This window comes from Hypomesus transpacificus, chromosome 23, assembly GCF_021917145.1.
Source record: "Hypomesus transpacificus isolate Combined female chromosome 23, fHypTra1, whole genome shotgun sequence".
Lineage (NCBI taxonomy): Eukaryota > Metazoa > Chordata > Actinopteri > Osmeriformes > Osmeridae > Hypomesus > Hypomesus transpacificus.
In genome coordinates, this window is record NC_061082.1 from 14,158,160 (window position 1) to 14,184,553 (window position 26,394).

The 26,394-nt window shown below is 39.5% G+C and overlaps 1 protein-coding gene across 5 annotated transcripts in view; it reads left to right on the plus strand.

Moving 5' to 3' along the window:
• The window catches only part of pms1 (PMS1 homolog 1, mismatch repair system component), a 68,838-nt gene that overhangs the window by 8,491 nt on the left and 33,953 nt on the right, over positions 1–26,394 (plus strand). For all 5 annotated transcript variants that reach the window (XR_006958049.1, XM_047046822.1, XM_047046823.1 and 2 more), the window contains exons 2-9: positions 14,657–14,806; positions 15,097–15,279; positions 15,989–16,091; positions 17,274–17,437; positions 19,019–19,135; positions 24,361–24,483; positions 24,612–24,761; positions 25,093–25,862. Coding sequence is in view for 4 of the 5 variants with exons in the window: in XM_047046822.1 (XP_046902778.1) it covers positions 14,657–14,806; positions 15,097–15,279; positions 15,989–16,091; positions 17,274–17,437; positions 19,019–19,135; positions 24,361–24,483; positions 24,612–24,761; positions 25,093–25,862 (1,760 nt within the window). In the remaining variant the exon portion in view is untranslated. The remainder of the gene's footprint in view (positions 1–14,656; positions 14,807–15,096; positions 15,280–15,988; positions 16,092–17,273; positions 17,438–19,018; positions 19,136–24,360; positions 24,484–24,611; positions 24,762–25,092; positions 25,863–26,394) is intronic.

Genomic DNA, 26,394 nt, shown 5'->3' on the forward strand with positions numbered 1-26,394 from the left:
AATGTAAAGCAGGATTTGCTATGAAGCTGTTGCTGAAAAGAGGTGCGTTCCGACCTTATGTTCATCATAGCCGCAAGCTGTTGTATGATTTTGTCAGTAACAGTTATTAGCAATGCTAACGTATCCTGTATCTAGCACCTGCCTTTCTCCAGTTATATCAAATGGATAATCTAGGCAGGCGTTAGCAATAGGCTAGACTGCTATTCGTTTTCTGGCTATTTTTCTGAAGCTTCCCACCTAATGCCGACTACAGCTAGTCTAGCTAGAGTCATTTGCTATGTAAGGTATGTTGATGTGTTTAGAAACATATTTAGCATTCTACCTATGCTAGATACAGGACACGTTAGCATTGATAATAGGCTAACTGTTAGCGACAAAATCATACTTACGGCTTGCGTTTGTGATAAGCATACGGTTGGAACAGCACCTCTTTTCAGCAACAGCGGCTTAGCAAATCCTTCTTTAAATTGTCCAAGGTTTTCATTCAAAACTGTCTTTGGTGAAATGGTTCGAGCAAATGAATAAATCAGACATGAAAATCCCTCACCTTTCGATGAAAATAGTTTTTTTTTGGGGGGGGGGGGTTGGTATTCATATTCAGTGAACTGCGAACAGGTGCGCGTGTCAGGAAAGTGCATGGAAATATTAACGCAAAGGTCCTTGCATCACCAGTGCAGACCACCATCAGAAGCTGAAAGCACTCCTGGCCTTGGCGATTTACTTGACTGAATTTGGTGAATGATGGTTTCAATCATTTTTATATTTTCTGGTATATTTAAGTTTAGTTACCCAGGAGCTCTGTTGACATAGACTTAGCTAACGTTAGCTACAGATTGATGAATTGAGTCATTGAACACAGCAGAAGAGAACGCAACGTTAGCCAGCTAGCTAAAGCTCCGGTGGAAAATTCCAAATGAACGTATGCAGCCCTTAATGCCGCTTACACACAACAGTGACACTGACAGAAAAGCAAATTTGAGACAATAAAGATGGAAAACCAGGCTAAGAAACGTAAACGTAATTACCTTCACTAGACAACGTTTTACCAATTGGACAATAGCTATGTTTGTTTCAAGCTCCAAAAACTGTTTTTCGCTCAAATCAGGCAAAACAAATTCGCTTGCGCGCTCACATTAACCATGGAAGTCCCTAACTAGCATCACATCAGACAGAATTTGCATGCATTAGCAGGGCGCTCGGTGTGGTGGCGTATACGGGACCGGTTCTGGTGGGCCGGTCTGGATCAAAGTCCAGCGCTTATTTTTACTTTCAGTCCGTCCCTGCCGTTGTATCAATAAGCAGACCTGCCAACTTGTACGCAATTTGTGTAGCGGATACGCAGTTTGACTTCAAAATACGCTGGTACTTGTATTGGCTGTCAATCATGATGGAAGAGTAGACAAGTTAAGTTACAGCATGTCCACCATCTTTTGGGGGGTTATGCATTAAGCCATTTGTGGTGCCGTACCACATTGTGCCTCATATACTGTAAATGTTAGACCCAGTGACAGGCTGGCATGAAATGGCTTGCATAATACTTAGTAAGGAGGCCATAATAATTTTTGACTCATGGCTTAAGTTACGTTTCTCCAGTTCTCCCCAGGTTGGCAAAAAAGTATCTCAAAATGCATCAGATTGATGCTTTAAAATATGGAATATTCAAATTTTCCTTTTGGGGTAACATGCACCCGGACCCCCTTAGAGGGGTAATATCCTTCTCACCTTTTTCACCCCTGACCCGTTTTCATGCCTGTTAAATGAGTGTCGAACTTCACAGGGATCTTGTCATAGAAAAACATCAGCCATGCCCGTCGAGTGTCTGGTTCCTTGGGAAGATTATGAAAAGTGTCAGCATTCCCAGTACAGCCAGGAACACTGCATTTACGATGGTCCATTTTCAATATACTTTAAAAACTTTCTCCTTTGTTGTTCGCGTGGAAGTACACAGAGCAGCGAGTGGCAACACTAGTGTCTGAAGTCCTGGGCCAGAACACCAGAGGGCTGGTCTGTATAAATGTTGGGGCGTGACAAAGGTGATGCCTTATTTGTGACGTCAGAAATACAGCGTTTTCAAAACCGATCGTTTTACAGCTGCAGTTTCAAGTTGTGAGATTTAGATGGGAAAGAGGTGTCAATGGACTTTGAGGTTCACTGTATGTCCGTTTTACCCACCGAACTGTCGTTATTCAACTATGACAAGGTAAAATCGGTTTCGTAATCAATGACCCCTTTAACTAAATTAACTAAATGTCTAAGCTAGATGTTTGTGGTGGTAAGACAATTAAACAGAGAACCAATATAGGGCTGCAACTAATTATTATTTTAATAAACGATGAATCTGTCGATTTTTTTTCGATGAATCGGATAAAAAAAACTAAAACGCAGTAGTTTCCAACCTTTTATTCAAAAACAGATTTATTCAAAAACAGAACTGACAGTGCAAATTCACAGTGCAAAAAATCTTCAGAATGTGCACAAACAGGCTAGCCTGATGTTGTCATACTCATAATTCTAGTCAGAATATGAGTCTGAACTGTCCGTTGGGCTGTGACTATGGGGCGTGTTTCAACCGAACTCGTAAAACAAATGTCTCTTCGCTCAATTGGATAGACCTACAACCAATCAGAGCAACGTAATATGTTGTTTGTTTAAAACGAATTCAACCCAAGTGCTCTTTGGTGACGTTGTTGATTACGTTACTGTTGATCATCTGTCCATCATCGTATAAAGGCCGCCCTGTTGTTCCACAAACGTGCCCCCCCAGACCCAACTTCACCACCAAATTTGTTTGTGGGCGGGGATAAGTTGGGCTGGCAGCCAGGCTACAAACAGGCACATCATTTTGAAATTAGTGTGGATTTAAGACACAAGATGAGCAATTTATTTGAGTTTTGTTTAAAACTTTATTGAAAATTGAATGGTTGTGGAAGTAGGCCAGACTTAATTAGAATAATCTGCTGTATATTTAAGATTTTTTGACACCATTTTGAAAAAATTACGATTTGCGAGGATTAAAGGGCGATTGACTGGGTTTTTGGGGGCATTTCACACTGTTCCATAAGGTCTCCAAATAGGGGATGTGACATTGGTTTGGCTGAAAATGGCCCGGGTGCTGTTCTATGCCCCCTGAAAAATGTTAATAATATATAATTAAGTAATAAATAAATAATTTCCCACGAAAAAACACCAGGTTTTCTCCTTTTATGGTATGCTCATGAATGATGGATCAGAGTTGCGCGCTGATTGGTTGGTTAACAACGAGCGAAGCTGCGGAGCAAAGACACAACACGGCCAACAGCACACTGAAACAACGAAGGTGGAGACTTTAAATAAAAACATACAAATAAATCTATTGTGTCAATCTATATGAAAAAAAAAAATCTGGTGCGCACGAGTTTCTGGTGCGCACTAGAAAGTTTCTGGTGCGCACGAGAAAGTTAGAGATCTGCTTCATTAGATCTGCTGTTTTCATGCGTGGAAATGACTTTTAAGGACATTAAAAGTTTGCTTGCGAGTCGTCACCACTATATTATCTAGAAAGACATTAAAAACGGATTTTGAAGTTGTGTTTGGCGCAAGGGATACACCCGTCTTGACCAGGGGTCTCATTTATAAACGTGGCTGTTTCAACATCACATGGTCCACTATGGGTGCAGGAGGAGGAGATTCCCTGACTGCATGGAATACAGGATAACATTATATATCCTACCTTTAGATAATTGCAGAACACAGTGTGTAACTAAATATATGTATTTAATAATGTGCATATATCATCATGTCAAAAACTGGAAATACAGTTATAAGCCCCGGCGCAATCGCTACACTTTATGTCCTCGTTATCATTTCAAACTTTAATACTGTTCATAACAAAACGCTTTTGTTTTCAAATTGTATCTCGACTCGGGGTATCGCTGGCACAGTTGATGGCAGCAGCAATGTGCTGCAACTTTGTATTGGTGATCCACCGGTCACCAAATAATGTGGTTTTCGAGCCTCCACCTCGCCTACAAGTAACAGTGTCTGAGAAGATACTTTCTCGTGCGCACCAGAAAGTATCTCGTGCGCACCAGAAAGTTTCTTGTGCACACCAGAAAGTATCTCGTTTTTTTTCATGTCCCTTTAGGGGCTCCGTAGTTTTCAACAGATTGAATAGACATTAGGGCTGCACGATTAATCTAATTTTTTTATCATGATCACGATTTCGGCTTCCCACGATCAAATTCACGTGATCGAGCGATATTAAAAAAATGTGTCATTCCGTTAATAGAACACTCCGTATCAAAGTTATTTTTTGCAAAGCCAATCTAGCGGTCCGTAAACCAATAGGTGCGTTCGACATTGGCTGCGGCTGCATGAAACGACCAGCAAGAGTTACCACTTGCAGTCGGGGAGGAGTTATAAACGGCTCTGTAAAGTCGGAAATGTTGTAATTTTATGTATTGGGCTATGATAAACTCTTTCTTCAATCTGCAGGCTGCAGCCGGCTGCGGCGCTGCATAGAGTCGAATACACCTAATGTCTGATCACGAGATGTTCCCTGCACCACGCAGCTTAGTTTCTAGATGTAGACGGTTACAGCGGACAGAGGCCCCGTCCACACCAGCCCGAGTACATTTAGAAAAGCATACATATGTACTCTGAAAACTGAGCTTTTCGAATACGCTCCCCTAGCCAGAGACATTTGAAAACGCCGGATTCGCGTAGTAGTGTGGACGGGGTCCCCGGAGCTTTTCAGATACGATGACGTTCAGTTGCCATGGCATTGGGGGTAGCTTTCGCTCTATAGCTATAATGTCAAGATGAACATGGAAGGTGAAAGAAATATGCTGCTCCATCTCTATAATTTATTTACCAGTTTAGTGAGTGTACTTTTTTTATAATCCTTTAGCAGACACTCTTATCCAGAGCGACTCACAGTAAGTACAGGGACATTCCCCCCGAGGCAAGTAGGGTGAAGTGCCTTGCCCAAGGACACAACGTCATTTGGCACGGCGGGGAATCGATCCGGCAACCTTCTGATTACTAACCCGACTCCCTCACCGCTCAGCCATCTGACTTGTACTTCAGGTACAAGTATTATCACTTAATAGGTTAGATACGCGTTACTCCTACGCAGAAGACGAGCGTTGTACTCGGTGTGCCTGAACGATAGGGGGACAAGGCAGAGAAGACTGTTTAAACCAAACAGAGCGGCGATTCTGGGTGAGACCTGGCTGAACAGCTAGCTGGTGGGAACATTTTAAAACACCAAATAGTATTGCCAGAGGAGTATGTAAACAGGGCACTGCAGGGTTTTTCCTGCATAGAGAAAATGTTGGCGCGCGCCAAAGCTGTTTTCCCGAGCGCTTATGACAAATCCCGAGCGCCAAAGGCAAAAAAAAAAAGTCTGCAATGAAGAAAAGAAGGAAAAACGCGTGCAATGCATGTCAGCGAATATGTTCTCAACAGAGTATGTTTCAAGTAGGCTACAGCCGAACACTCGTTCTGTTCTGATCAATAGTGATCGAGTTGATAAGCGTGTCTTCTTGTCTGATCAATACGCAACTGTGAGGTGAGAATCGACAGTGGCCACTAAACTGTCGTTCCACTCCGAGGTCCAGCCCGACGTGCACGAATACACCTGTACAAATGCAAATGAAATTTCCACTCAAAATCCTGGCAAAAGTTTGATTTACGATTTCAAACGCAGCCTCCATTGGTGTTCTTAACCTGGAATGATAATATATAGTGCAGTGTTTCCTCTATGGCAACATTTCTGCCGCCACGGTATCAGAAATCAGGCTGTACAAAATTGTATCCGTCTATCAGCAGTGATTGTTAGAGTGCATGTCGGAGAATTGCACGGACACGCGCTTCACACCGCAGTTGAGATTGCGTATGTGCGTCCTTGAGAACTGTAAGTCGTATAACTTATGATGTAAGTTCATTTAAGCCTGTTATTGTATAAGTCTATAGTTCTTGCAAATTTAAATCAAGTTAACTGGTGATTATTGTTGTTTGTATTTTTCCCCTGCTAGCCACATTGCACGTCTATAGCGATTGCTGCCCTTGCTCAGGTTTGTATTTTAGGTGCATTATTATGCTGAAGTAGTTTTAATGAATGAAAAGTGGGTTTATTGTTAATATTTGCTACAGAATGCTTAGCCTATCAAGATCAAATGAAGCAGGCAGTGTACATGCTTCAGAGTGGCCTACCTTAATCAATAGGCTAGGGCTAGGCTACTGAACTTTTACAATAAGTTGTTATGTCAATTATTAATTGGCAGCATTTATGCCATTTAGAACATACTTTATGAGTGTAAGGTGTCTTTAAGTAGCCTAACTATATTGCTTTAGGGGAAATAGGACGAACATGTGTGTGTGTGTGTGGGTAGGATGTAAAACACCTGGGAAAACGATATGAAAACGCTAGTGTGGACGGAGATCGTTTTCAATTCGAATACGCGAAGTAAAACTTTCCAAAAACCTGTAAACTGGTATTTTCTGCATAGTTCTGAAATGTTCTCATTTGGTTAAATTCTGTTATGGAATATTAGTTTTTTAATTGATTGTATATTTTGAGTTTTATTCACATCCATTCTGCAGGTACAATGCATTGGGACAATACAATTTGATTAGGTTAAAATCAACAAATAATCGTGATAATTAATCGTGATCTCAATATTGATCAAAACAATCGTGATTATCAATTTGGCCATAATCGTGCAGGCCTACTAGACATCATTTGAAATTATTACGTTAGTTGTTTCCACTTTAATTGTCGACACAAACAGGATCGCCTTAGGTGGGTAACAGCAGTAGCCTACATCAGTACAGCTTATCAAACAAACTATCGTGATTCAACTCTAGCTATCGTGCTGTAAAATAGATCTGGACAAACATGCATCTTTTACATGACAACACAGGTTATTTATTTGAATGAAACAGTTTGGAACATGAAATAACGTTAACCCCATTGCTAATAATAACTAGGCTAAATCATTACACATTCTAGCTACTGTACCTATGCTCTTGCGTTAGCAAGCTAAATATGCCTACAGTCTAGGTGTTTTCGTTATCTAGCTGTTCTTGCATTCCTTGCAAATCAGCGTTAATAAAAAGCAGATAAGCTGGAGTCTAGCTAAAAGATTTTCAAATATGTAATTGAGGGTCGAACTGCACAGGGATCTTCTCATAGACAACATCACACACTAACCCGTCGAGTGTTTGGTTACTTAGGAAGCCTCTGAAAAGTGTCAGCATTCCCTCTACAGCCTGGAACACTGGATTTACCACCGTAGTCCATTTTCAATATGCTAGAAAAACGTTCTTTGTAATTCTGTGGAAGTACAGAGCAGCGCGCCGCTAGCTTAAAAAGTGTTGGAGATCTACGCGACCTCCGTTTATGTTCCTGGACCAGAGAACTAGAGGGCGGAATGTTGGGGTGTGACAAAGTTGATGCTGCACGTCACAACTTGCATTGACGTCACAACTTGCACTGTTTCAAAAGCTAGCGTATGCAAGTTGCAGTTTCAAAAAGTGAAATTTTGAGTTTCACTGTATGTCTATTTTACACAACAAATTGTCATTTTTCAACTATGACAAGGTAAAATCGGTTTTGCAATCAATCGCCCCTTTAAGCTATTTTCAAAGATTAGTGATTTTCTATCATTTCATTTGAAACTTAATTGAAAAAGTAAAGGCTGTGGAAGTATACCAGACATTGTGAAGATACTCTGGTGTCTGTTTGAGGTTTTATATTCCAAAAAATATGATAAAACATTTTTCAAAATGGTATGGGTTGTTTTCACCCGGTCCTTAACGCGATGCTGCAAAGTAGCGTCTTTGAATGTGAGACGAATGTCGAATATGAAACTAACTTCACCTCGGTCAATTAACACACTGTTTACACATGTATTTAGTGTGAAATGTTCCCACACCTTGGATGACTTGGGTCGTACTGATTTCTCTGCCTCCGCCATGTGTTTCTGAACAATGTTACTCAACAACGTCTCTCCGATTGCTTTTCCTCTACCTCCGCTCAACTAAACTTTTTTTTTTTAAACTTAAACATCTCCGCGACATATTGAGTGGCGTAATAATCGCGCAACACAAAGAATCGATAATTGGTTAAAAAAAAAACGCTTTTAATAATCAATTTTAATCGATTCGTTGTTGCAGCCCTAAACCAATATAATACATTTAATACAAAGGCTCAAAATGCACTTGTTCCGGGAATAAAGGCTCAAGACGCACTTGTTCTGGGAGTACAACGGTACTTAGGAATGGTTTGCTTGACCCGATGTTAGTTTCCTCAAGGATCACAATGACTCTTGCTTGGAGGCTTGTTGCTCTTGTGGTTAGTGGTAACTGAGTTAAATTGTTGTACTTGCTGTGATATATTGTTTTTATTGTTGCTTGTTTTTCCACAGATACACTTGCACTTATAGTTCATGTTGTTTAATTGTAACTTGTTTAACTACATGCTCTTGTGGTTCTTCCCTTTGGCACTTATTTTGGTTGTTCACAATATGTGCTTCATGTTTTGGCTACTCGCAATGTTTTGGGGCTATCTTGTTTTTATTATCAGTGACCTATGCACTTTGTAAAGCTCTCTCTTGAAAGTCACTTTGGATAAAAGCTTCTTCTAAATGAATAAATGTAGATTTTGATCAACATAACATAGCAATTGATAACGTAGTAAACAGCAGACAAATGAAGGCTACATAATAATTTGCAAGAATGTAGGCTACTGTAGCGGGGCGTGGTTGTTGAAGAATCGAAATACTTAATTTATGATTAGTAAGCGAGTAAGTAAATAAAGTATTTAGTAAGCGGGGCAGTACCTTGATATTGGGTTTTAGGTAGGGATGTCACGAGAACCGATACTTACGGTACCTTCCGATGCTAAAATAACAAAACACCGACGATGCCCATTTTTTTGAAGCACCGTAAGTACCGTGAGCGCCGATGCCAGATGTTAGCATCGGTGCTGCGCCTTCAGGAGTGTTCCAGTCGACGTTTACATTAAGAAAAACAATATAACAACTGCTGCTTTAGCGATCGCCCCGCTTCGACTTGTTGACAAGAAAGGCAAAAAAAGTAGTTTGCGTTTGAGGCAGATGACCGTGGCGTTATAATTAATCCGCAGAAGCCATTATGCAAAAAATGCTACCGCAGTCTTCAGACCAAGGCGGAATACTTCCAATTTAGCTAAGCACCTGAAAGATCGTCATCTGGATTTGTTTAAAGAATTCAAGGCAAGTTCTGATTCAGTTCCAGAAGAGGCGCAGCACCGATGCTAACATCTGGCATCATACAAAATAAATCAATGTTCGTTAAAGTCACAGCGAAATTCTGAATACATCCAAAGAATGCTCTTTTTCTGTTTGTTTAATCTGTCATACTAAAATACACGTTACATGATGTTTGAGATGGTGGGCACGTGTGTTACAATGGCTTATGTACATAGTTTAGGTTAGCTGTAGTTTTAACGTTAGCCCATAGCTTAGAAGGTAAACTCATGTCATGTTCATCTTGTTAGCTGAATGGCTTAATTGCACTTTATTATGTTGTGCTATACTCTATTGCACATGTTTTGTATGTCTTTGTAGGACATTTTGCTATTTTTCAAATATTTTAAAGAAGTTCATGGTTCAAGTAGCCTACATGGAATCTTAGACAATCCTCTTTTTTTTTACCATGGTATCGAAATTGGCATCGAGAATCGTGTTATTTTAATGGTATTGGCACCAACTACTTAATTTTTGGTATCGTGACACCCCTAGTTTTAGGATATCAAGGAAACTTAAGTTTAATATATAATAATCAGTAATCTGAAGGAATGTATTTGTTTTAGGTGTAGAGACAATCATAACATTAGTGAAAACCAGTGGCAGCTGGTGACCAAAATAAATTAGGGAGGACAGGAGAAAAAATATAAAATAACTGGGGTGTTGTTTGTAGAAATAAGCCGACTAGCAACCTATTGTAAATGTACTATATAACTAGGGTTACGTAATGCATCTGAAGTCAGGGCTCTCAAGTGCCACGCATTGAGAGTGACAGTCACTCATTTCGGACACACATTGTATTTTTCACGCCGGAAAAAAATATAATATATTTAATATGCCGCAGCACCCAACCAAAATTACTCTGGCCGCCCCACTCTCACTATGGAACCGGCAGTCAAGCGCGTCTCCCCAGGAGTTCTTAGTCGAGCCTGCCACTTGTCAGCAAATCAAAAAAAAAGAAAGGGTCTATACAATAGCCAATCGGAAAGTAGCACCATTGTATCTGGGTAAGATTTAATGCAACAATTGAAAAAAAGCATATCCTGTCATTTTCGGGATTCTGCTACGTCTTCCGAAAGGTTTGTTCACCTACAAAGCAAACCGCTGGAGCTCGAGCATTTTGAGCACAGTCATGATCTCCTGTTTTAATGTTACAACAAATTCACAACTTGTTTGACACAAACAATGACAACTTGACTGCTGTTAAAAAATGTTTCCCAGATAATTAGCATCAGTTTTTCACGAGTCTCTTTAACCAACAGTTTTACAGCCTGTTCACTGACAACACCTGCCCAGAACAAGTAGATCATAGACGTAGCCGGTTTGTATCGGTGAAACTAACTCGTCAGGTAACTAAGAGGCCACCCGCATGGTTTGTTATCTAGCTTTTCGTTGGCGTAGTTGGTAGTGGCGGCGCTTTGGATGTCAAGAGGTGGTAGGATCGAACCCAGTGAGGAATGTAAACAGTTACTTTAACTTTTAATATAATGTCATATTTTATTATTATATCCTGGCCATGGATGCATTAATCGTTGCTGCCTTTCAATGATGTCAGGAAAAAAGCAATTTATTTATTTATTTTGACCCCCTGGGGGGGGGGGGGGAAATGTCACTCTTGCCTGTCTTCAAAACTTGAGAGCCCTGTCAAGTTTATCCTTATCTTCCATAGCTCTATATTGAAATTGTAAGATACAGATAATAACTCTTTATTAATCACCAGGAAGGCAAATTTGGTTGATGCGGTTTTCCCCCCCAAAGCTTTAATCTTATGTCGGCATTTATATGCTCCCTGCTTTTGTGTTGCAGAAGTACAATACCCCTCCAAACTTCTTACTCTCATCTTCCGAATAAACGTACCGGTACGTTTATTTTTTTTACCCGAAAAATCCACCCGGTACATTCTTATTTTGGAGGGTACGTTTATTTTTGGGGGGGAAAATCGAAACATAATTTTAGAAAATTCAAAGCATTTTTTTTGGAAGGGAAGATAAATTTGAACTTTTTGATGTGAAAATGTTAGCTACCTAGCTACTGGCAAGTATCTTACATTAGCCAACGACATTAGCTACCAACTGGTTGTCAGTGCAAGCTAGTAAATGTTAGCCAGAGCTTCATTATGGCTCTGATGTTAGCTCTAGCTACTGTACACTCACATAACGGTTCCCATTCAGCACACCAGCATATGACAGTCACAACCTATAGACAACGACCCTCTCATCGTCAAATAGAAATCCCAGGGCATTTACTTTTTTATATTTTGCAAACTCAAGTACTTTGAAGTGTGTAACTTGTACTGGTTGCAAGTTCAGGATTGTATGCCGCACTAGACGCGGAATATGAGGTGCTGCGAGATGATGTCATTAGAAATATCACAGCACCTGCAATTGTGCTGCCGTGTGCAGTCGTGTCTACTATAAGTTTGTTGAGGTACCGTATACCAGTAGTCATGGCATGTTTGTTATTTGACAGATTTGTAACTATGTATTTCCAAGCTACAGGCATTGAAGGCATTGAAGTATTTCCCTAGCAATGCTTTATTTGGTAGTGGTTGTCATGTTGACTGTAAGCTGTTTAAGGAAAAGTGATAGTACTAGTACATGTATGTTTGTAACTAGACAGCCTCTTTTTTAACTTTGTAATAACTAAGTATGTCCAGTGGTTTTCATGTTATGTTGCAGTCATGTTGACTGTAAGTTTCTGAGGAAAAGTACTACCATATATTTGTAACAGCCTCTTTTTTGAAAATTTCTAATAATGATTATGTATTTCCAAACTACAAGTGTTGAAGTTTTTTCCTAGCAATGGTATATTTGCTGTCCATTTCTATTCCTGATTGCAAGTGACAGTAAAAGATGCGCACTTACACTGATAGGAACACATTTTGATCGCATATGGACACAGTTTGCGTGCTGATTTGGCAATTTTCCGGGGGTACTTTTATTCGATTTTGAGGATTTGTCCGGGGGGGTACTTTTATTCCGGGGGGTACTTTTATTCGGAAGATAAGAGTAGTTAACACTTATAGTCTAACGCGCACCTATTCCGTGTAGCCCAGAAACTAAAGGGGTTCTTCATTCAACAATCCACAACATTTTCGGTCGGGTTAGTCATTCTGTAGGAGAAATGTGCTTGCCGCACACGCTGCTAGCTACTACTGATTATGGCAACGCAAATTTAATACAGCAATTGAACACAAAATACACATGACTAAAACCAAGAAAACTATTTAAATATACTTCCTCAGTCTCCTGAGACCTAATTTAAAGTGAATAATATTACTAAAATGCTCAACTATCACTCTTGTCTCTCAGAAACATATGATGACATTTCCAAGAGAATTGATTGGTCAGTAGGCGATGCTTTCAGAGGTGATGATCTGTTATCTCGGACATAGTCTGCCCCAGAGCAGGTTAGATGTGGAGCATAAGGTACCATAATGATCTACCCTGATAAGTGAACCACTTTTGTCACACTGAAAACCTAGGGTTAAACATGAAGTTACCTCGCTAACCCCAAATTCTGCTTCATAGAACAGGCCCCTGGTCGGCACAACTTATATAAAAACAAGATACAGCAAAAACAAATTAGTTACAACAGCACAATATTGTCACGCATAATGAATGCCACTTAAACATTACAAAGGAGACACTGTAGGCAAGTTGATGGTGAGAAACATAGTAGGCTTTTACTGTTTTGACGAGCTAATGACACAATCTTAAAATGAACATTGTCAAATTTCTACATAGATCGTACAGAGGAGTTTGCCACGGCACTGTAAACAATCGACTAGGCTCGTCGATGGTTTAGCATATTAATCAGTCACCAACTTCCATATGTGCGGTTCTACTCTGAGCCCTTCCCGGATGACAGAGCTTCTCACCCATCCCTAAGGGAGAGCCCGGACACCCTGCGGAGAAAGCTCATTTCGACCGCTTGTATTCGCGATCTCTAGTTTGTGACCATAGGTGAGTGTAGGAACGTAGATCGACTGGTAAATAGAAAGCTTCGCCTTTCGACTCAGCTCCTTCTTCACCACGGCGGACCGATGCAGAGCACAGCCGATCCGCCTGTCGATCTTGCGCTCCATTCTTCCATCACTCATGAACAAGATACGAGATACTTGAATTCCTCCGCTTGGGTCAAGATCTCCTCCCCGACCCGGAGATTGCACTCCACGTTTTTCTGGTCGATATCCATGGCCTCAGATTAGGAGTTGCTGATTCGCATCCCAGCCGCTTCACATTCGGTTGCGAACCGCTCCAGTGAGAGCTGAAGGTCACGGCCCGATGAAGCCAACAGGACCACATCATCTGCAAAAAGCAGCGACCCGTGTGGTGTGCCATTAATTGACAAAGACAGCACACCACACACAAACAGATTTCCAACCAGTGTCCCGACTGTTAACACAAGAAATCTTGCAATATCTGTCGAGATTTAGGAATAAGCATGGCGGACGATACGCAGGAAGAAATTGGGATGATAGTGTTTGGAATGATTTTCAAACAAAATTCATGGTTTGCTATTGCCACAAACAATTCCATCAAACTTTGTGCTGTGCCGTGACTCTGTTTGTTTTGGTTCCGTCTTCTCTCAGCTTCCTTTCTGATTGGATATGGTTTCGTTTCACGTGATAAACTCGGGTTCCCCCCACACATCAGGATTTCTGATCGTAAATATTCAACATGTTGAATATTTAGGATTCGCGTTCGGGGCGCCTCCGACGTCCTTCCGAGCAGATTTGGTCACTCTTGACACACCTCACACCAAGGGAACATCTGATAAAATAATCTGTAGAACAATCACGATAATCGGGACGTTACCCAGGATTGTCGGAAGGGGCAAAATCAGCCCGATTATCCTGTAGTGTGTCCCCAGCATAAGAAAAAGTCAGGAAAATCCTACTGGAACAGCTGACCTTTATTTGTGATTAATCAATCACTTTAAATGATGGCAGGTGTGTCACAACTTCTATTGAACATGAGTTTGAATGTGATTGGTTAATTCTAAACACAGCCACATCCCCAGTTATAAGAGGGTGTGCACCCTTATGCAATCAGGTAATTGTAGGTTTGTTTGTTTTTTCTTCAAAGATTTCAGTTAGTTTTTCAATTGAATTGTTCACAATATAGGTCACATTAAAAGTGGAAAAAGTTCTGACATGATTTATCTTTGTCTCATTCTTTTACATCACAAACTCCTGGCATGTGCCACTCCTAGGGTGTGTAGACGTTTTATATCCACTGTATATCCCAGTGCGTAAGATGGTATCTTGGTGTGTTAGACACTACCACTTTGCCTTGTGGTTCCAAATTCTCTTTCCAAATTATCATCCAATTTGTGTCAAGACAGATTACACCACATTTAGGTTTGCTTGTTTGTGCTAGTTATTTACAGGCGCTGAAATGAAACGGCTGCCTGCAGACACTGTGCGACTCTTGTCCAGCTCCCAAATCATCACCTGTGTGGTGAATGTGGTAAAAGAGTTGCTTGAGAACTCCCTGGATGCTGGTGCCTCATGTATAGAGTTAAAATTGGTAAAGTATTTATTTTCTACTACTCTACACTATAATCCTAATCTATTGTCCTAGGTCAGTGTTATGCAATCTATCACATTGTCCATGGTATTTGGAAGGTAAATAGTAATTTAAATGAATAAGAATTGCCACACATTTTTAAACAACCAAACTTCCATACAATGTTTGTAGTATGATAAATTCCTATGCCATTTGAGTAGCATATATGACTTTGTTCTTATGGTTTTACCTAGTTTTAGTGTAATGTAATTGTAGTCCTCTGTTATAGCTTTTCTGTTTATTACTCTCAGGAGAACTATGGACTGGATCAAATTGAAGTTAGAGACAATGGGTCGGGAATTAAAGTTGCAGATGCACATGTGATGGCTTTGAAACACTACACTTCAAAAATGTGTAGCTATGATGACCTGGAGTGCCTGGAGACATACGGATTCAGAGGAGAAGCTTTGGGATCCATCTGTGCCGTGGCAGAGGTGATAAATGGCTTTGGCTACACTAGGGTATTGGTTTTCAAACTGGGGGTACCCCTTGGGGTACGCAAACTCTCTTCAGGGGGTACGCAAGAAAAAATCTGTAATGGCGCACAATGCATTGTATTTACTATAATTTGGCGATCTAATAGATGTTAATTCTCTCTGTTCTATGAACTTTTCTCATGCTTTTGGGAGCATTGGGTGCATTTTGCATTAATGATGGTTTCAATTGCGTGCTGACTACCAGTGCACACATGGCTAATTTACATATTGTGTGTTTGTACCAGCCAATTATGAAGTCTTGTTTTTGCAATTTCTGCAAAATGCATGACCAATTATGACCCAAAGTTCTGAATTTTTTTACTAGCCACTATACACTGTATTCCTGATGTGAAAGCTGAAATATTTCAAATAGTTAGGTCATTGTTTTTTGTTTGTATAACATTATTGTACCATGCATTCTATAATGACTATATCAGATGGGGGGTATGTGGTGCACTCTATTTCGAATTGATTATGCAGATTATAACGTTTGAAACCCCTGCACTAGGGTATTGATACAACAATCTTAATTAAGGACTGTTTAACTAGTCGGAGTAGTTGAGCCCTTATCATTTTGGGACTATGCTTAAAATAGCCTAGTCTTTTCTATGCTGCAATCAAGCACATCAAATTATAAACATTTTCAGAATTGTGTTTGTCTCACCAGGTAACTGTCACAACTAAGACTATTGAAGATGATGTCAGTACCCAGTATGTGCTAGACCACAAAGGCAAAGTCACTGCACAGATGCCCACTCATCTAGGAAAAGGTCACACTTTATATTTGTAAATAAACAATATCACATGGCAGATCCAAAACATTATTTACAAATAGGAATAGGGCTGGGTGATATTTTTAAAATCGATTTATCGAAGTAATGACTTCCCTCAATAAAGATATCGTAACATTAATTAATTTTTCAATAATATCGATAATGGCCGGGTTTCCCAGATTCGTTAAGAAGCTCTTAACACTAAGATCTTCTTAAGAACGTTCTAAGAGAGTTCTAGAGCGCCCTTAGAACGTTCTTAAGACGCTCTTGGCGTTAAGAGCTTCTTAACGAATCTGGGAAACCGGGCCAATGTCGATAGGGAATAATTAGGAACAGCAGTCCATTTAATTTCTGTGATGCAGCAGGAAGTTGCAGAGAAATGGTAGCCTACGTACGATAACTAAAATATACTGACTTAGCACCTCAAGTGGATTAGCTAATGTTAACCTCGTAAAATTAGTCTTATTGCCGAAAACAGTGGCAGTGATAGCCATGGCGAGGGAGCAACTTCCAATTAAGAAATTATTGATAAAAAGGGTTCGTCTTCTTCAGTTATCTGGAAGTGATTTGTCTTTTTGAAATCCAACAAAGAGCAGAGCAATGTTCGGTGCAAATTGTGTAGTAAACAAACAGGTGGCTACCAAATATGACAAACCTTTTTTAGGACCTGAAGCAAAATCACTCGTTGGAACATGCAGAAAGTGTGAGTTTGTGCCAAGGTATTGATAAAAAAAGCAAGTTTTTTAAAAGCTTAAGTTACTTGACCCCAGGTACGTGCTCCCTGGCCGCACACATTTCTCTCACACCGCGCTGCCTAAACTTTATGCCGAGTGTAGGGAAAAGGTTGAGGAAAAGACTTACTTTGCTTCTACTACGGTAGATCTGTGGTCTATCGTCTTAATTATCGTTATCTAATGGAAATATAAATATCTATTGTGATCATTTTTTACCCATATCGCCCAGCCCTAAATGGGATATGTATGAATAAAATGCATTAAAACATTTTCCTATTCAGAGAAAATTGTCAATGCAATTGCAAATGCAATACATATCTTAATTTTGTTTGCTTAATTGATTTTTTATTCAACTATTTAAAAGTCTGTCCCCGTTGAAAAAAAAAAACCAAGCTAAATGTTACAAATCTTGTACTACCCCATAATCTCAATTTTGTCATTTTAGGTACCACAGTTAGTGTGTTGAAGCTTTTTAAAAGTCTTCCTGTGAGAAGGCAGTACTGTGCCAACATAAAGAAGTGCAAAGAAGAACTGAAGAAAGTGCAAGACATCATGATGGCCTACGCCATCTTAAAACCAGCGCTAAGGCTCATCTTCATTCACAATAAGGTACCATAAATGCATGACCATGTCAAATGTGAATATTGTTTTTCAGAAGAGAAATTGCATAGACAAATGCTGTTTGTAAAGTGTAAAGGCAGAATTCAATTGGCACTGTGTAGAACTGAATAGTCAAAAGATGCGGTTTCAATAAAATTGATTTAGTTCGAACAATTACATATGATTTAACAAGCACTTTGTGATCAGTCATTACGAAAGAGGTGCTAACCACAGATTGTTCGCAAGAGTGATAAAGGACATTCAGATAAGTTCTCCCTTATAAGAACAGAGAACAGATATTACTAATCAATCAATACAGCGGTCACCATGATTGGGCATCCCTAGTCAGTGACAGTTTAGGACAATAAAAACCTCAGGCCGGTGTCCCATGTCTTTCGATGTAGTGATTTTCTTTCTTTAAGTTTATGAGGCACAACAGGATACCAGCTCAATCTCCTGGGGTCAAAAGGTTCAGGGCAGATGAGTCAACTGACTAATCCTGAACCCACTCTCCCCAATTTATGTGCCCTAGCTGGCCATTGATTAGATCAGTCATAAATACCTTATCTTACCATTTGTTTAAACACAACCTCAGTCTCTTATAAACACATACGTTGTAACTGTGTCAAAAAATGCCATTACAAAAGTCCTTGCCGTAACATTAGGTGTTATTTTTCAGAACCATTTAATTTTTTTTACCTTGAATTATATGCATAGCCACAAGGTGTCCCTCTCTAGCTACAGGTACCATGGGAGCATATAATACCCATACTTATGTGATAGTGCTGGCAAATACGCCTCGCAGGGTTGTAAAGGTAATAACTTTGTATTGTCAGGTATCTGATTAATGTAACATGTAATTTGTCTGAAATGGTCTCCCACCGTGATTACTGTTGACTAGATTACCTAAAACATATGAAGATTAATTAAGATCTTCCTGCTTATTATTAATAGTTATTTATCTGGAGGGGGGGAAATCGTCGTTGTCCCCTGAATGGAAGAAAATCATGCATCAGTCAATGTTCCAACGTCTATTGGAAAGCCTTCCCAGAAAAGTGAAAGCTTGAAGAAACAAAGTGTGAATCATCTCCATATCAATGCTCATGATTGTAGAATGAGCTATTTAAGCAGGTGTCCATGTACTATTGGCCATATAGTGGCCATATAGTGTACGTTCAAGCTGTAAAGAAACAATAAACCACCTATTATACTAAGTAAACTCAAATACAAGGACAGGGCAAAATTGTAAGAATATATTTTTAACGGTTTTCAAATGTATTTAAATACATATATGTAATATAAATACTGTATATATTCAGATGACATTCCAAATAGGACTTGGCCTTTTTCCTATTGTGCAATTATTGTCCCAATTTTGGCAACTTAGACTTCTCCTTAGATCTCTTAGATCCTACTAAATATATTTAAAAAATCCCCCAGGAAGTCCCTTTTTGTAATTGCAATGGAAACAGAAAAATTCCAATATGGATTTGATAAAGAGTTTTGTCTAAGTGCTTTGTTTTTTTTAATCCAATTGGTGTTTAGTTAGGTGAACTGAAACGCTATGCTGTTTCTATTTTATTTTCACAGGTTGTAGTATGGCAAAAGACCAAAGCAACAGATCACAGGATGGCCCTCTTGGCCACACTTGGGGCAAACACTGTAGCAAATCTTGTCCATTGTCATCATCGACTAGAGCAACCAGAGGTCAGTGACAGACATATACATGGCGGTGGTTATTGGTGGCCAAGCAGCGAAGCCACCTAAGTGTTTCTACCTTTTCTTATTGGGTGTGCTTTGCCTTCGGCAAGGGCCCAACCATTGTAATCTCACATATATATTATTATTTGTGGGTTTTGCTAGAGCAAAAACACTATTGTTATTCTGCATACTTATTGTGAGACTAGTGTTAAGCATTCTTACTATTGTTTTTCTGTTTCTCTTTATTATTATTCCAACTTCTTAGTTCTTCCAACGTTTTTTGGCCTTTAACTAGTCCTGCATACTTTCACCGATTCCTACAATGTTGGTATCAAAACGTTCAGCTCCTTTAGGAGATGATGGCTATGACTTCTGGCATTTCTCACTTTTATACTTTTTAAAGAATTAAGGTTTTTGTGCAAATTATTGTCCCATTAAAAGTAATGGTAAATCCTTTCAAATCATTAAAAAGATTCCTCCTCTTTCAAACTTAACTGCTTCAGCAAACTTTCAGCTAGAGACACCATTCAACCTTTAAAATGTTCACAACACATTCAGCTATTCTTAAATGATTCAGCTTTTTCAAATATTCAGCCAACTTTGAATCGTGACAGTTTGAAATACATGAAAAATTTAGCTCCTTCTTGATTTTTATGATTGAGCAGCCAGCAGAGTGGCACACTGCTGGTTGCTCTTTTTCTGATATTCAACTAAATTGTCAAACAAATTCCTCTGACGTTCATATAGTTTAACTTACAGAAACAAGTTTTACCTTAAAATGTAGGAAAACTTGTCCTCTTTCAGCCAATTTAACTACTAAAGAGCTCACATTTACAGATTTTCAGCTGTGAGCCTTGAAGCGAGAGCAGCCTTTCAAATTCTCTCACTAACTTCAATGGAGAGGTGGGTAAAATTCGTCAGAGAATTTCGAAAGTAGACATGTTTTTAAACTGCCGGTAGAGTCGTATTTCTGACCGCACAGACATATAAAGGACATCTCTGGTTTCGGCAGAGTCTTGGGTCTCGGAAAATATCCTCAATTTTTGGATTGGACATATAGTTTTGCGTCTAGGTTAACTTGTTTGAGGTGTGGATTCCAGCTAAATTTGTGATTCTCTGCCCAGCTCGTTAGCGATCACAGCTGCGCCATCACCGTGGCAACCAAACAGACACGCACCATGAAAGCAGAATTGGGTAAACGTTTTGGAAACTGCCAAAAGAGTTGTATTTCTGACCGTACAGACACCTAAAGGAATTCTATGGTTTCGGCAAAGTCTTGGGTCTCGGAAAATATCTGTATTTTTTGGATTGGACGTACAGCTTTGCGTCTAGGTTAACTTGTTTGAGATGTGAATGCTAGGTAAATGTTTGTTATTCTCTTATAATCGAGCTAGCGCGAAATGGCTCTCCATAAAACGGTTCGACTTTTTCTTCAACTACAGTATCGACCAAATTGGCCAAACAAGGTATGTACATTGAGCTTAAAGTGTACATAATCTAGCTAAATCGTTTTTTTTTTTTAGCAAGTTTTACAGAAATTTGCAAAAATCGAGGCTCGACTGTCATAGCTGACCGTCACGAACAGCCAAACCAGGGCTGGGGTAGTTATAACGTGTTTGCTGCAGCTGGCGTTGATCCTACGAACAAACGCTTTGTAACTGGAAAGTTTTTACTTTTAATTGACGATATTGAACACAAATGTAAAGTAACTTGTTTTTACTCTAAATATCTTCTCCGTTTTCAATTTGAAGTAGTAGATCTAGATCTAGGAAATCTTCCATTGCATCCTCTCTAGCTTCACGCCTTCGGTTATGATTCAGCCTACAGTGTTAATACATAAGCTACCACTTTGACACACTTTTAAGAAATGATCCGCTGGTTAGATGTAGCATGATCTTGTTATTTACGAATAAAAAACTCACCAGGGACAACGACAACATAGGCAACCCTGCACTATGAATTATTATTTTGATGTCATCTTAAATTAAGTGTCTGAACAGGACTGGGTGTGCAGGCACGCATGATTAGTTTCTCCTCCGTCGTGAACCTGATACCTAGATTAGAAATGTTGCCAGTCAGTTACCAATGACCAACGGTTGCTACGTTTTTCCAGCAAATTCAAGTCATTCCAGTGTTGTCCTTTTACTAACCAGCTCCAGACCCTATTTAAAATACCTTTCGGGCACTTTGAAGCTTCAGCTTATAACTTTTTACAAAATGTTCACTATTTTCAGCTTTTTTAGCATGGTCAGCTATTTCCATTCAGGTTTTCAGCATTCTCACTGCTGTTTCGCAGGAACAGCCTTTTCTAGTTATATCAACTTCTTAGTTCTTCCGCCGTTTTTTGGACTTTAACTTGTCCTGCATATTTTCACCGATTCCTACAATTTTGGATCAAAACGTTCAGCTCCTTCAGGAGATGTTGGCTATGACTTTTGGTATTTCTCACTTTTATACGTTTTAAAGAATTAAGGTTTTTGTGCAAATTATATTCCCTTTAAAAGTAATGGTAAATCCTTTCAAATCATTAAAAAGCTTCCTCCTCTTTCAAACTTACTACTTCAGCATACTTTCAGCTAGATACACCATTCAACATTTAAAATCTTCACAAGACATTCAGCTATTCCTAAATGATTCAGCTTTTTCAAATATATTCAGCCAATTTTGAATTGTGACAGTTTGAAATAAATGAAAAATTTAGCTCCTTCTTGATTTTTATGATTGAGCAGCCAGCAGAGTGGCACACTGCTGGCTGCTCTTTTTCTGGTATTCAACTTAATTGTCAAACAAATTCCTCTGACGTTCATATAGTTTAACTTACAGAAACAAGTTATACCTTAAAATGTAGGAAAACTTGTCCTCTTTCAGCCAATGTAACTATTAAAGAGCTCACATTTACAGATATTCAGCGAGCGAGAGCAGCCTTAAAAATTCTCTCACTAACTTCAAGGGAGAGGTGGGTAAAATTCGTCAGAGAATTTCGAAAGTAGACGTGTTTTTAAACTGCCGGGAGAGTCGTATTTCTGACCACACAGACATATTAAGGACATCTCTGGTTTCGGCAGAGTCTTGGGTCTCGGACAATATCCATATTTTTGGGATTGGACTAATAGTTTTGCGTCTAGGTTAACTTGTTTGAGGTGTGGATTCCAGCTAAATTTCTGGTATTCTCTGCCCTCAGAACGTTAGCAATCATAGCTGTACCATCACCGTGGCAACTACACAAACACGCGCCAGTCTCTTACACAGGTGATTGGTATTAGCTGATTAGTGGAGACACAAGACAAGCTATTCAGTCAACTCGTCTCATTCAAAGAATAAGAGCACCACAACACAACTACTACCACTATTGATACTGCTATATCTTATGCCACTACTACAACTACTAATTCTGCAGAAGCTGCAAATATCTCTTTTACCAACTACTATGCTAATGGACCTGTTATGTTCTACTACGCCACTGAGTGCGTTCACTTGACCATTAGGAACCTGATAGCAATGTTGGTTTATGCCAATAATACGATTACTCTGTTTACATGTGTAATTAGTTAAGTGATTATTCAAACACGTCTACATGATTCTTTTTATTAATCGTTGTATGCTCCACGGACAAAACTTGCACCATCATCCTTCTGCAACAAAGTGTCGCCGTGTCTTCCTGTATCGGCCCTACTGCTGTATGTTTCATTCAATCAACACATTGAATCCTACTAAGAAAGCTGAGTAAATGCACTCAATGATAGGCTACATCTGCTACTGATATTACTATCCCAACTAATTTCAGCTGTTAAAACTATAATATTCTTGTTACGACTTACTAGCCTACTTCTTCTTCTGTTTAACAGTTCAGCTTTCAGCTTATTCCGCATTGTAGGCTATTTAAGCTCTTAGCTTTGTTGATGCAGTTCAGCTTCCACACTGCCTCTTGAAATTCAACTATTTCTTCGATTGCTTCACAACGTTCAAACGTATTCTCGCGCATTGTATTTAAGCACTTAGCTTTGTTAGATGATGCAGTTCAGCTTCCACACTCCCTCTTTTGTGTGAATCATACACTTTTTTTAAATTAATTTCAGCTTACGGGTATTTTCTAATTTCTATATTTTCAGCCATTAAAAAAAAAAAAAAAAAACAGATTTCAGCATTCTAACGCATTTTCTGCAGGAAATGCATGTTCTAGTTAAGCACATTCCCGTATTTATATTCACCAAGTTTCATGTCTCCCTTTGGAGCACTTTAGCGCCACCCACTGGTCAAAGTTAGACATGTGTTTACACACGTAACTTTTGAACCGTATGACCGATTTTCAAAAATGCGATACCGTTGGATTCCCTGGATTGAGACGAGTTCAACACACTCTAACGTCAATTTCCGGTAATATAGATTTTCTGCCATTTTGAATTTTAAGGAATAACTTTTTTTTGCTTCTTCTCCTTCAATTTCTGTCAAATCTTCCCGAGAATTGGCATACATCATCGTCAGAGCAACACTCAAAGAATTTGTCAAAGGATTTTTGATTTTCAAAACCGTTTGTCCGGTACAGCCAATCAAAATCGGCAGCAAAGACACCAAACAGGAAGTTCGGTCTTATCTCAGCAAATCCTTGAGACATCAACACCAAACTTGGTATGATGACTTGGAACCCTCTTCTGAGGATGTCCAAACAATTTGGTGTCGTGATCACTGGGCGTGGCCGCAGGAAGCAAAAATGTGTTTGTGCTAATAACTGTTGATTTTTATGCCTTTGTTATGTGATTCCTTTGTCTCATGATATCTTGGGACATCCCGTGTGTGACACATGATAATGTGTGATGACAGCCGAATTGATGGATTTTGAATTAATGAAAACTTTTTTTCTCTAATACTCCTACAAAGTGTGTCCAATCTGAACCAAATTTGGCAGAGACTATCTTCAGACCAAGCCTCACAAAGGTCATCACATGTTTTTTTTATTTTGCCCGGTACAGCCATTCAAAATGTGCCGTTAAGCCAGCAAACAGGAAGTTGGGTTGTGTCTCAGCAAATCTTTGATGGATTCACACCAAACATGCTGCGTGTACTCGTTACCCTCTTCTGAAGATGTCTAAAATGTTTTATGGGTCATTTGACTGCTTGGCCACCTCATTGCTGCTTGCAGCCATATTTAATGAATACATTTGTCTTATTATTAGGTGGTGTTTCTTTTTGTGGTATCTATGTGGATTTGATCCTTGATCATCTATCTTTCACAGATTTTAATAGATGGATACTTTCCAAAACCTGGTACGGATTATTGTTCTAACAGCTCCAGTAACCCTGACAAAGCGTTCATCTTTGTCAACAATCGGCCTGTCCAACAAAAAGATATCCTAAAGGTAAGGCCATGTTCCAATATAATTTAAATTGAATATACATAAAATATATTCAGTTTCAAGCCCCATTTTATTCATCATTTATTGTAGCTCTATTGGTTCTCACTTTGGTTGTTTTCATACCCTATTAGTTAGTGCGGCAGCACTACATGGCCCAGCCATACCTGGCAGACTCAACACACTGTCGCTATCCCATCCTAATGCTTAATATCATAGTTCCAGCCTACAGTGTAGATGTCAACCTGAAGCCTGACAAAACACAAGTTCTGCTTCACAATAAGGTGATATTTCCTGTTTACTAGTATCACTGAAATTACTATATTACTTGTAGTTCATGTAGATACCCCACAAATTGAATATGTGCCAATGTCAATAGTTATCCTGTCCAACAATACAACCAATTTTTGCCCAAAAAATGAACATTTATAGTAGGAGCATGTATGATACTATTTGGGGGCGCCACAAGGGAGACATTGGGCAAGCCCTATCCATTAAAGATTCAGGGCTACTTTCCCATGAATGTTTTAATGTTCTTGTAATCTCAGAAACAAGCGACCATAATCTTTTACTAAAATGAATTACTGTTCCTCTCTTTTTACAACGACAATTTAGGAGGCTGTGCTGACTGCAGTGGAAACCCTACTGGTTTCCCTCTATAGATCCGGGCTAAATGCTGAGGCTCTACCAATCAGTAGAACGGACAGGAGAGCATCCTCCATTTCAGTCAGTCCTCAGCATGCTAGATGTTTATTGCCTGCCAGTTTGGCAATGTCAGAAGGAATGGAAAATGTCAGGGATGTGTCCAAGGCTACATCTGTCTGTGTTACCAGCGCTATATCAAAGTTTTCGGGGGCTGACGCACTTCTTAATCATGAACCTGCAATTAGCAGTTCCTCATCTTCCTCCGCAGATGACTGGATAGTTAATGAGATCCCAGTGGACTTAAATGTCTCCCTTCTAGAAGATGACACAGTACTGAGGACAGACTTAACAGATACAGTTCTAGGGGGAAACTTGACATGGTTGTCAGAAGAAAGTTGGAGTAGAGGCACTGCTCTGCTTGACCCCTGTACAGAGGAAGCCCTGCAGTCTGTTAAACTCTATTCACCCACTGGGAGAGGCTATTTGGGCGTAGGTAAAGTCAAAGGCCAGTGCCGTCTTGAAAAAAAGGTGTCTGATGCCATTACAGATAAACAGGCATCACTGACCGCTATTGATCTGATCAATCATCATGTCCTGAAGACACCCCTTTCCCCTGCTTCACTGTGTGAGAAGGAGTACAGAAGTGAGGTTCTACAGGAGAAGCCAAAAGCAAGCCTCAAGAACATTGGCACTGCTGTGCAGGAGAGAAGGAAAATCCTGGGGAAGGAGGACAGAATAAGGTATGTTAGAAGTACTCTGGTGAATTATTTATGTTTTACTGATTGTTTAGTTATCCGCTCCCATCAGTTACAAATTGGCATATTACATTTACATTTATTCATTTAGCAGACGCTTTTATCCAAAGCGACTTCCAAGAGAGAGCTTTACAAAGTGCATAGGTCACTGATAATAACAACAAGATAGCCCCACAGCATTGCGGGTAGTCAAAAACAAGAAGTACATATTGTGAACAACCAAAAAATAGTGCTAAAGGGAAGAAACCATAAGAGCATGTAGTTTAACAAATTAAAATTACACAACATTAATCTCTAAGTGCAAGTGTACCTGTAGGAAAGCAACAAAAATAGGATTAACTAAAATAGAATACAACAGTTTAAATCAGCTACCACTAACCAACAAGACAACAACAAGCAACAGTCTAAGCAAGAGTCATTGTGATCCTTGAGGAAACTAGCATTGGGTTCAGCAAACCATTCCTAAGTACCATTGTACTCCCGGAACAAGTGCGTCTTGAGCCTTCTCTTGAAGGTG